General features: G+C 37.0%; 1 protein-coding gene across 2 annotated transcripts in view; it reads left to right on the forward strand.

Moving 5' to 3' along the window:
• GPAM (glycerol-3-phosphate acyltransferase, mitochondrial) overlaps window positions 1-12,070 on the forward strand; it is a 31,425-nt gene that overhangs the window by 229 nt on the left and 19,126 nt on the right. For both annotated transcript variants that reach the window (XM_062580264.1, XM_062580265.1), the window contains exons 2-8: window positions 653-816; window positions 990-1,120; window positions 3,061-3,183; window positions 5,722-5,795; window positions 9,233-9,346; window positions 10,134-10,283; window positions 11,199-11,295. In XM_062580264.1, the coding sequence (XP_062436248.1) occupies window positions 1,019-1,120; window positions 3,061-3,183; window positions 5,722-5,795; window positions 9,233-9,346; window positions 10,134-10,283; window positions 11,199-11,295 (660 nt within the window). In that variant the 5' untranslated portion in view covers window positions 653-816; window positions 990-1,018. The remainder of the gene's footprint in view (window positions 1-652; window positions 817-989; window positions 1,121-3,060; window positions 3,184-5,721; window positions 5,796-9,232; window positions 9,347-10,133; window positions 10,284-11,198; window positions 11,296-12,070) is intronic.

Consider the following 12,070-nt stretch of genomic DNA (forward strand, 5'->3'; position numbering starts at 1 on the left):
TGCAGCGGTCGGGCGCCCGTCAGCGTGGTGCTGCGTTTGTGGAGTAGTACGTGTTAGTTTGCCCGAGCCTCGATAAAATGAAAGGCGAGTTAAACCCAAGGTGTAGGGAAAACTGAGAAGGGCAGGCGGGGGGCCTGGGCAGCGTCGAGCTGAGTGCGTGTGCGCGCCAGCTCGAGCTCCGGTTTGCAGCGGGAACTTTGTGCACGGAGATGTGACGGGAGGGTGCTGCGGTTCTGGGCTTGGGGAGGAGCATGAGCAAAGCAGAACGCTGGGCTAAAAATTCAGGCCTTGCTCTTGAAAGTATTAACATACAAGATGGGAACAGGCTTATTCCTGGAAGGCTTATAGCATGGGGACCGTAAAATACAGTTTCATTGCAGTACCAGATTGAAGAGGTGGTGTTGGTACTTCACTCTGTTTCTCTTGATTAAAATGCCAGGATTCCTTTTCCATAGAGCTCCAGAGCAGTGTCATTTAATGTGTCGACTTTTGCAGATGTGCAATATAGTGCTAAGTTCTTTTGGTGTATTTGGCCTCCTTTCCTTTCTGTTTGGCTGAGGGGATGTTACTGTGTTTATTATATGAACTGTGAAACTTCAGTTTAAAAATAATTATGCAAGTTTAGACTTCTTTACTGCTTTTTAATCTACAGTGTCACATCAGTCAGCAGCGTGCTCAGAATTAGGCATGCTTTTGTACAATGCATCCTTTCCTCCAAAGAGTTTGAAAACCAGTTTGGCTACAGTGGGATCAGACACATGAAATCTTCTGGGAGATAGGATTGGAAGAGAATATTAAAGGAAAGTTTTACAAATGGTAGGTGTCCTTGAGAGGGAGATGATGAAAGAGTGAGGTCATGTAATGCAAGAGAATAGTAAACTTTTGGAAGTGGCTGAAGTGTGTGTCCTTTTGGCTGAATAGTTTAAACCGTATATGATTTACACACATGTACATTTATTTATTTATTTATTTATTGATTGATCTTGTAGCTTGTGGTCTTCAATTCAAGTTGCATGTCATGGAGGAAACTGCTCTGTCCCTTGGAGCAATAGATGTTTCTTACTTGTCCACCTCCGCGGAGTGCAGTGTCAGTAGGTGTAAGCACTCCGGTGAAGAATGGGTAAGTAACAATTTTGAATGCCACTGGCCATGTTTGTCTTATTTTTCCTTCAAGTTGAAGATGACCTTTATTTACTTATTTTTACTGTGGAGGCTCAAGATAAGGCTCTGTATCTCTTTTTATATATGATGTAGCTTTCTTTTTAATATAACTTGGAAGTGTGAGGAGAAACCAGTAGTTCAGTGTTGTGCCTAAGACTAATGTTGCTGGAATGGAAATGAAGGCATTATCGAACCCTGTTAGTAGTCCTATGGTGTCCTGGTATGATGATTTTAATCGTTATAGGTGGAGCTGTTCATGCAATACAAGAGGTAGAGAAAATTTGGATGGATGTAAAGGAGGAGCTATTAAAAGCCTGTGTCTTGTTTGAGACTCAGGATTTGAAGGAGACAAAAGAAGCAGTGACTAGAGAGGATTGGGTGGAGTGTGAAGAGCCTTGTTCTGGTCGGTTTTGAAGCATAGATTGGGTGCAAAATTAGATGCTCCTTTGGAGAGGAGGAGTTGAACTTGATACGGAGGAAGAGTTGGAGACATGGTCAGAGTTGAGGAAAGGACAGATGTCTTGGCAGCTGTGTCTCCTACCTGCCTCGATGTAGGAGCCATGAGATTGAGCAAGAAGAGGATTTATGAAAGAGAGTGGGATAAAGGCAGACAAACTAAAAAGATTGTAAGGAAAGTAGTAGTGAGTTTAGTTAGGGCCTGGAGGCGAGTAGGAAGCAGACATTTTTGTTACCAATTTCCCATAAACCACCTTTGGATTACTGGCAGTGATAGCAAAGTGATTGGCTTAGCATCTTGTTGCTTATTTCAGATGGAAAACTCTTTAGTCTTTAAATAATTGCCAGTTCATGCCACTTGCCAGATCTAGTGCACATACTTTTCAGTTTTTAGTCATCTTTGCATTACACTTATGGTTGTTTCTGAATAGGCTGACTTTCTAGCTGGGTGTGTGGTGATGTATATTTGTGTTTTTTAACTCTTATTTTGGTTTGAGGTGCTGATTCTACCCTCTATCTCCCTTAACTATGCTATTTTTAAATGGATTTCAATTTATTTTGCTGTCTTTTCTTTTTCCTGTGCCTTCCCTTCTGTTACAAACTTACAGTACAGGATTCAGAAAGTCTGAATCTTGTGGGCTGGATGATGCGTTCTCAGGCAAACAATAATTCAGTAGACTGATGGGAGCAATACACATTTTTCTATGTAAAACCTTTAGATAGGAATATATATTTTTTTTTATATCCTAGCAAAGTGAATGTTTTCTGTGAATGCAGTTACTTATGATTTTCAATTCAGTAACCTTTAAAAAGACAGCCTAATATTTGAGAAGATATAGTGGTTCCTTTTTCATGCTTTTTGCATGAAAGTGCTGAAACTGAGCTTACAGTGTCAGTGGAGTTAATGTTTTTTGTACCTTCAGTTTTCTTGCAATTGTACAGGGCCTTGTCCAGTAAAAGCTTGAAACATTTTGCTTGTATTATGAATTTATATTAGTATATATTGTATATTACATATAAGTATATATAACGTATACTATATATAATATATAATCTATGCAATATACATTAATATATACAAAAAGTACATATTGTATTATATTTACATTATTGTGCATGTAATTTACTGTTTGCTTCTTTTACTTTTCTCAGTTGTCAGTTTTCTTGCTGTTTCTTACTAGAGTTAATATTTATTGTAAAATTTCATCTATCAGAAAATGCTGTAGTACTTAAGTACAACATTGATTTTTAATCATATAATCTGGAAATTATATATATATATATATATATATGTATATATATATACACACACATATATATAAGAAAACATTTGGGGAAAACTTGTATTAGTTTTAAGTACCTTGTTTTTATAATGTATGGCAGCTCCTTGCTCAGTAAAGCTTATGTTTGTGGATATTTACGTGGTTGTCTTTTGTTTCGCAGGGAGAATGTAATTCTAGGCCTACTCTCTTTCGATCAGCTACTTTAAAATGGAAAGAGACTCTGTTGAGCAGAAAAAGGCCATTTGTGGGACGATGTTGCTACGTATGCACTCCCCAGAGCCGGGTAAGAAGATTATGACCTGGATTATGTTTGATGATAATGCATAGTTACAGTATAATGAAGTTTCAGTAGTTTTCTTACTTTCAGAATTAAGGTCGCAGTGTTCTTACTTTGTAAAAGAACACATTTTTTCTCTTTTGTTTATAGTTATATTTTCTTTGTGATGGGATGAACATATGGGTCAGATATCATGATACTTTGTCTCCTGCTTTTCAGTGTGTATTTACTCCTTGCAAAAAACTGCCATCTTTTCAGAATTAGCATTGTAAAATTGTATGAAAAATGCATCTGCTCTGCTAGATTAATAATTGAAATTTGGTACTTATTAAAGTGTAAAGGCTTACCTTTAGGACATTTAATTCTCCACAGAAAATATCCTCAGAATAAATACAGTTTTGAAAGTAAGTAGTATGTTCCCCTTCAAATCTGAAGAGATCAGTCCTGTGCTTGAGAAGACAGCTTGGTTTTCTACACTCGGATAATTCCTGGCTTGTCCACCCAACTTGGCAACCAGAAGTGCTTGTTATAATTATGGAATATTTGTCTGCTGGCTGCAATGTCAAAATGGTTGCACTAGAGAGGTTGTACAAAATGACTTTATAATTTTTTTTTCCTAACTTTATTGAACTGCGTTGAGCAGGCTTTCCCATAAGCTGCAGATATATTATGCTATTTGTCAGCATTTTACAGTTTGCAACCAGTTCATTGTGTGGTTCGACTGTATGTGTACCACAGGCTTTGAATTCCACTTGGCTACCACTTGCAGTGAGCTCTATCTGTAGTTGGCTGGACTAAAATGATAATTTTGTTGTCCCTTTGACCTAGGAAGAGTTACTACTTCATTTTTTTTCCTATATTAGAATACAAAAACTACAGCAATAACACACAGATATGGGATAGCAATCCATATGTGCTGTGAACACTGTGTATGATATGGGCAACAAGACAATTAGATAAACTGAGACTACTTCTAACAGACACTTAAGTATTCTGACTTCTATAGAGGTGTGCAGGAAAACTTGCTTGAGCTTTTACAGGTTTGTAATTACTGTACTAATAATTAGACTGTTTCTCTCAAGCTGGGAATTATACTGTAAGAAGAAAAATGCCATTTTATATTTTGTCCATTTAAAAAGAAAATAATTACCTGAACTAAGAAGGACGATCCTGCCTAGGAAAGGGACGTGACCTTTTCTCCTTCCCCCTTCCCCCCTCCCCCCCCTCCCCCACACACACTTTTAGTGCCTTCTGCTACAAGGAAGAAATGTCATTCTCACAGCAGTTCTTAACAAACCAGACTCTTACATTAGTCCTAGAATCCAGATGTTATGCTTTTTTGAGTGCCTCTTAGTTCACTCTGTTTTGGAAGAAGAATGGATAAATGAGACTAATTTCACGAGCTGCTGGGCCAGTCTAACACACTGCTAGTGTTGTAAGTGGGAAGTGTCTCCTGCTCCTTCCCACTCTTAGTGTTCAGTCAGAAAGGGCAGGATATGATGGTGAAGCTGGGCTTCTCCCTTTTGGTGGCAGAGGACTGATCCATGAGCTCACCTCGTCTTACAGAACCACATCTTTTGCCTGGCACAGAATCAGGGAAGAGTTAAATAAGGAAAAGCTAAAGCGTGGCATTATACCTGAGGATGAACTTCCTATTTAAAGCAAGATTATAGCCAAGGTTAGAGTACAGGAGTGGACTCCAGAGTTCTATGTTACTTTCTCAGCTTTACTGCTGATTTTTAGGAGACCAAGAAACAGGTCATTTCATTTCTCTTTGCTTGAATGTTTTACCTAGCTTTGAGAACATTAATGGTAATTTTGTGTAGATCTAAGAAACCAGTATTACTTTCAAGTACCCTCTTAATAGCCTGAAGCAGCAAGTTATTGATTGCATTTACTACACAGATGGGCTTTAATGTCAGGGGAAAAGAGTGTTTGCTTCCATGGTAGTGCATAATTGCTACCTAACTTACAAATGATGTAAAACATTCATATGTTTGAATTTGTGGCAAATTGTATATGCTAAAGAAAAATAAATACAACAGCTAATTAGCTGGAACAGCTAATGGTCTAGCATGTGGCATCTTTACCAAGGATGTAGAAGACTAGATTGAGTTTGTTGTTCAGGCAGAGTGGGATTGTGAAGATGATTTGTCAATTAACAGTAGATACCCTGACACTATTTACCAACTGTTATAGTGTTCCTGAGCCTGACTTAATAGATTTCTTTCTCAAATGTGACTTCTGTATTATGAAAAGTCATAGTTTATATTAATTTCAAATATAACGTTATAATAAAATATTATGGCTTGAAGAATACAACCGAAATACAGACCCCTTTCCTGTACACAGTAAAGCCTGGAGAATATGATAAAAGTGTTAGAACTGGCAGTAGTGACTTTCTGAATTTTATCTTTATTAAGAACAGCTCATATGTACTTTATAAGCAAGTTATTAACTTCCCTTATGTTATTATGAATGTAGAGACATGACTGTTCTTGTACCAAGAAAGCCTACAAATGTTTTTTTCCTTGATTTTTACAGGACAATTTCTTCAATGCTAGTATTCCTTCTTTGGGCCTGCGTAATGTCATATATATTAATGAAACACATACAAGGTAATGTAGCAAGTTTTTCTTTTGCGTTGTAAGATTCCATGTGTTCTGATCTCATGGCAAGGAAATCTGGATAGGCCAGACTGAGTGGATATATTGCTGTTACATCTACTTTACATGCTGAAGGTCCTGAGTTCGAGCCCCGGTGGAACCAGCATCAGGAAATCTTTGGGAGGTTGGACTAGATGATCTCCAGAAGTCCCTTCCAACCTTACTGATTCTGCGATCTGTTCTGAAATGCAGGAATTGATACTCACTTCAGAAAAGTAATATACCTGTAAACTCTAGCTGTGTATATTTTGGAGCTGGACAAAGTTCTTTGAGTTTATAAGCAAGGAGTTTAAGGGTCATACTGATTTCACAGAAACCAGAGCAGCCTTTCCCCTGTAGTGCAAATGGTAGCAACTGTCATCATATGAGGCTGAGAAGGGCCTTTTCTTTCCCCTTGTTTTGTCCCTTTGCTTAAGAATAACTTCAGGCTGCATTGTTATTTTGTTAAGCAGATCTGGCTCCCAATTTAGGCTTTGGTTGTTATCTCTAATAAAAATTTAATCCGGAAATGACCTATTGTTCTGTCTTCTGTACCTCAGTAGCAGAGTGCAAATTCTTAAAGATAGTGTATGTGGGGGGAAAAAAAAGATGATGATGCTTTTTTACACTATTTGAAATGAATTTTGTGTTCTGGGATGAAGATACTGGAGGTACAGAGAAATCTTTCTTTACTTTGTTCCTTGAAAAGCTAGTACTGCTTGCTAAAGTCTTTAGAGTAATCATTAGTGTAAGAAGGTTCTGCAGTGTTTGTTGTGGAGGTAGAGCAAACAGAGAGCCCAGCAGACTGAAAGAAATGAGCCAAAGGATCCGAAGGGAAGAAAGGCAGTATTGTGCTGTGCTTGAGAGGGAGGAAGCTAATGTCAGAGACTGTTCTTTCTTCAATTCTATTTTTTTTAAGAGTTGAGCTGATAGTTTAGAATTCAGAAAAATAACTGAAATATTGTTTAATTTTAAGTTTTTAATTAGTTTTAGAGGTCTAGTCCTTGGAAAGTTTTGAATGCTCAAGGTTTCTTAAATTGGAAATATAAGGGCAACAAAATATGGGTTAATGAATTATTCTGAAATAAAATGCCTTTAGCTCAGAATGTCATTATAGCCAGAAAACTGTCAATTTTTAATGAAGTTTTGGGGCCCTATGGGGTTACATGGTGTTACTGTTTCTTGGCCTCAGAAAGCAAGGAGGATTTTCTTTAACTGCTAGTGTGCGGTAGCAGTGCTAAGAAATAATTGCAGCTTTTCCAAGCTGTGAATATTTCAATTTTGTAGGTGATTGCAAGTTTCTGATCCAAATAATGTATCTTGACTGGGTCTATAGTCTGTTTTTTCCTTCTGTTGTTACAAATTATTCTACATTGTGTCTAAGCTGTAAAATGAATATAGAAACCTTCATACTCTGCCAGATCCCTTTAATAATTGTATGCTGTTGTGATGATATGTTCATAGTTACTAATATATTTGTCAGAAAGAAGTATATCTTAACTTTGTTTTTCAAAAAAATCCATGAAGCTCTCAAATTCAGATTGGAAGGGGGAAATGGAAAAGCAGTTAAGCTTACTTCCCTGACAATATGGTTAGCAAAATTCTTTGGCCTTGGAAAGACAGTATTTTATATGATTGTTATGTGCCTGACTGTATTGATTATGCATATGTACTTACCTTAATAATAGTGAGAGTGGCCTATGCTTGTAGGTGGTTTGACATTTTACAGTATAAAAGATTCTTGCAATCTTTTGTAGTTGGTTTCAACACTTGTATAAAGATACTGAAATGTGGCAGGGAGGTTTAAAAACTGCCGCTAGTAATTCAGGTGACAACTAGCTTGGGCATTTTCACCTGTGGTTAGCTTTGGGACTCCCACTGGGGCATCAGCAGTAGCTTGCTCTGGTAGTCCTAAAACCAGAGGTTTTTCCTAGAGAGGGATGGAGGTAGACTTTTTGTATATTTCCATAGTTTCTTATACTCCCTGGACTTCCCAGCATGTATTCCCTTGTCATACTGATTCCTCCACGATGGCCTCATGTGGAGGTCACTTTCTCTCTCACGTGGACAGAAGAGAGAGAAGCCTTGGTTCTGTGAATCAGGCCCCAGTATTTTTCCTGGCCACAGCAACCTGTTCCTGTCTTTCTCAGGGTAGCCGCCTCTAACAGCTTTCTCTGCCATGTTAATGAAGATCTTTCACTAGTGAAGATGCAAGCTTCAAATATTTCCGAGGATGCAAAGTAATGAAAGAACATTCATAATACTAGATCTTCAAATCCTAGGAATGGCTAGGCCTTAATATGCTACTCCAGCTCTTAATTCGGCCCCGCCTCATGAGCTCTGATTTACGAGCACATTGCTTCTGATTGCACAGTTCTGAGATCCCTGCCTCAGAATGGCATAACTCTCGCTTGTGTGCTCCTGGCCTTGTGAGGGAGGTAGGAAGCTTTGAGGAGAAAAAAAAATGGTAAATGTTTGCTGGAAGACTGGATTTTATCCTTGCCTATGTTACATGCATCTTATTTTGAACAGTTTTGCTAACATCATGTCTTATCCACATATTGTGTGGATTTTTTAGTATGTGATTTAAGTAAATGATTGTTTTTTTAGGAAAGAAAAATTGTAGCTTGTGTAGAAAGAAAAGAGATGCACAGGAAAAGGATTCAGAGAATATAGAACAGGGTTAGTTAGTTTAAAGGGAAGAGAATATTGCTAAATAAGCTGAGGAACTTGTCTTACTTAAATGCTTGAATGTATAGAGAGCCTTACTGCTTGCTTACTCACACTTGTTTTAAAATTTTGCAAGGAGAAGGACTGAGGCACATAGGACAAGGTGCTTAAGACGACTGGAAAGGACAAAAAAAGATGACACAAAATATGTTTAATGACTATGGCTAACGTAGACGTATTTTCAGAAGTTTCTTTGAAATTTTACTGTATATGTATAATCTGAGCAACTTTCCAAATCAGACTTGGTGTTTCTTTAAGAAGTTGAGAAACTTCTTAGACGTGCATTTATATTCCTTAGTGGAAAGTCACTGCATCACAAAATGGGCACTACATAGATCTCTTCCTCCTCGTTAAGCTGAATAGTCAGTTCCAGTAGACAAAAAAAAAAGTGTCTGCTGTTTTTATAGCTGCTTCTTTATGACACAATGGGTGCTTTAAGACCAGTATCACCCTGAATCACGGTAATGCAGACCTCAGTTGTCTCAGCTATTTTTTGATAAATAACAGTTATTTCATCCATAACATTATCATGTTAACAATTTACTAGGAAATTCAGAAGGTTTTAGGCAGTTTTCAGAAAAACTTTACTAACTTTTTACTTCTCAATTGTAGATATTTTTATTTTTTTTTCAATGGATTGTTTTGAGGGTCACACTGAAAAATTCTTCGTGTTTTTGTAGGTACAGAGGGTGGCTTGCAAGACGACTTTGTTATGTCCTTTTTGTGCAAGAAAGGGATGTTCATAAGGGTATGTTTGCCAAGAATCTGACAGAAAATGTGCTGAATAACAGCCGGTAAGATACTGCAAAATAAACTATTGTTTATGTATGACTAGTGCATACAGTATGATTTAAGAATTTGGAAACACCAGATTTTGAAAACTGGACCATTTTTAGTATTAGAAAATAAAGTATCTTCAGGACAGCCTTTTAGAACTGTAATTTGCAATTTCTGTTCAAATAATTAGGGGAGATTTGTAATGAATGATTTATAGTGGGTGGACAGCAGATAGTACATGGAAGAATAAATTGCCATGTGGAGACTCTTCAAACCTTTGTTTATCTAATTTATTTAAGTCGTTGTCCTAATAGGGAAGTAGCATTGCAAAGAAACAGTTCATGATGCACCTAGAGTGTGAGGCAAAACTGGAAAAAGGCAGTAGATTTTCTGTCTCAAATACTGCATATTAAATGGTATGCTGAGCCCCCATCAGATATTAAGCTATCAGTTTTCCCTGGTCATAAAGAAATTCAACCACGTGCTCACTCTCTGAATCTAGTTTTGTCAGAGGCCATGCACTGTTTGCATTAAGCATTCCTGTCTCTTCTGATTTTCTATATATCTGGATATTCTATATGGTCAACTTCGAGTGTGTTCATCCTTTCACCTATTTAATCAGACTTGGAAGTTGGCTGAATTAACTTTAATACCTTTGAATTTCACAGTATTTCAGTGTGTATGTTTGTTTATGCCTGCAAGTTACTTCTGTAGTAATATACAGCTCTTTTGCAGCAGGACTTGTCTGTGTCTTTAACTGTTTTGTTGCAGAACTGTCTCATAAGTTTTACTTTTTAATGCTAGAGTACAGAAAGCCATTGTAGATGAAGCTTCTGAAACAAGTGCTGCAGGTGGTTTTGCTCAGACGGATCCTAAAGCTGTCAACAAAGTGAAGAAAAAGGCTAGGAAAATTCTCCAGGAAATGGTAGCAAATGTGTCACCTGCTTTGATCAGGTAATAAATACGGGTTATCAGTATTGTCAGTGGGTAAAAGAGCAGCTGAGCTCTCTAGCTTATACCAACAGAACACTTTCTTAGTCATAAGTATCCCCTTTTTAATATTACCTAGTTATGATAGTTATCCTTCATTTACAGGTATAGCAAAAAGTTTTTGCTTTTTCAAGGAATAAACTTTATGATAAGAATAAATAACCCTTCCCCTACTCCCCTGCTTTTTTCCCCCTTCCTGATAAGCTTGGTCCAATAAGCTGCTTGATAAATTACTGGCCCAATATTTCTATCCTTTGTTGTTTCAGGCTGATCCTAGCAAGAACAGCTAACTGCAGCATCTTAGACTGAGAAAGATCTTTTTTCCGGTAGCCCATTGAATATTACAATCTATAGTTACACGTATTTTAGAGAAAGTCTTATCTTAGATGTAATCTTCTACTTTGCTGTCTACCTTAACTACTAAAGGTGAATTTGTCTCTGTCATGTGCTTAGTTCTCTCCACTGATTTTTAGTGATGCAAACCCTCCCTCTTTTTGTGACTATATTAAGTTTTCACACAAGATCAGATGCTCACTGTCACCTAACAAGTTTATCCACTAGCTGAGTTAGTGTAGTTGATCATAGAGTCTCTGTTAGCTTTCCTCATTTATAGGAAAGTCTTTGCAGTTTGAACAGCATTCAGAGATTGACTCTAACAAGTTTTGTATCATAACCATAGCAGGCTAGGAGCCAAAATAGGATCACTAACCATGGTTTAGTTGGTAAGAAGGAACTTGTTTAACAACTTGATTTTATAGTAATTTTATTTGATTGCAAAGTAATTAGATTCTATGGCTTTATTTTTAATCATGTAAAAGCAGTATAAAAGAAGGCAGCAATGAATTAAGTTCTTTGACTTTTGTTTGTTTTTTCCTTCAGGTTGACAGGCTGGGTGTTACTGAAGCTGTTTAACAGCTTTTTCTGGAATATTCAGATCCACAGGGGTCAAATAGAAATGGTCAAAGCAGCAACAGAGGTAAGCAGGTTTGGGGAATCTAGTAAGGCAGCTTTGCTGATGTAGTTTCTATTAATGTTTTTAGCACTTACTCAAATCTGAGGAGTTCTGCAAAGTCTGTATAAATACTAGATTCTGGACCTATCTGTCTCTCATCTGTGAAATAGCATTCTTAATTAAATATAATGCTCTTTGAGTTGTGTAACCTGAAATACTAAGTCAGCTTCCAGTTTTGTCTTTGTTTTGGGATCAAATTTTAACTATAAGGTTGAATGATTATCTCACCTAAGCTGCATGCAGTGTTATTTCTTTCTCTGTGCTGAGGCAGCCAGTAATAACTTAGCAGGTCTATTCAGGGTTTTCAGAATCACTCTTCTCTTAATTTAGAATAAAAATCTTTAAGAAATAAACTTGTTTTCTTACTTGTTAGCAGTCTGCTGCCAATCCTTCACTATTTATTGAAAGTGATTAAAACAGCCCTTAAAATCTACCATTTTGTTTACACTCAAAGGAATTTGTAGTCAGAAATGTTTATCTAACTACAGCTTTAAACTCTTGTGCAGAGTTCACTTAAGAAAGATGCATTAGATAAATATACCAATAGCAAACAAATAATTGCATTAATACTGTGTATCTACAACAATGATTAACAAGAAACATTGCTGAGGGCAGATATGTGCAATACTTGATCGATAGATAGGGTGTAGTAATAATAGTAATAATAATAAAATTTTTAAATTGGTTCTTAATATTTTCTGTTACAGTGTTTGGGAACACCACTGTTCACAGGTCCTTG

Source organism: Rhea pennata, chromosome 7, assembly GCF_028389875.1.
Source record: "Rhea pennata isolate bPtePen1 chromosome 7, bPtePen1.pri, whole genome shotgun sequence".
Lineage (NCBI taxonomy): Eukaryota > Metazoa > Chordata > Aves > Rheiformes > Rheidae > Rhea > Rhea pennata.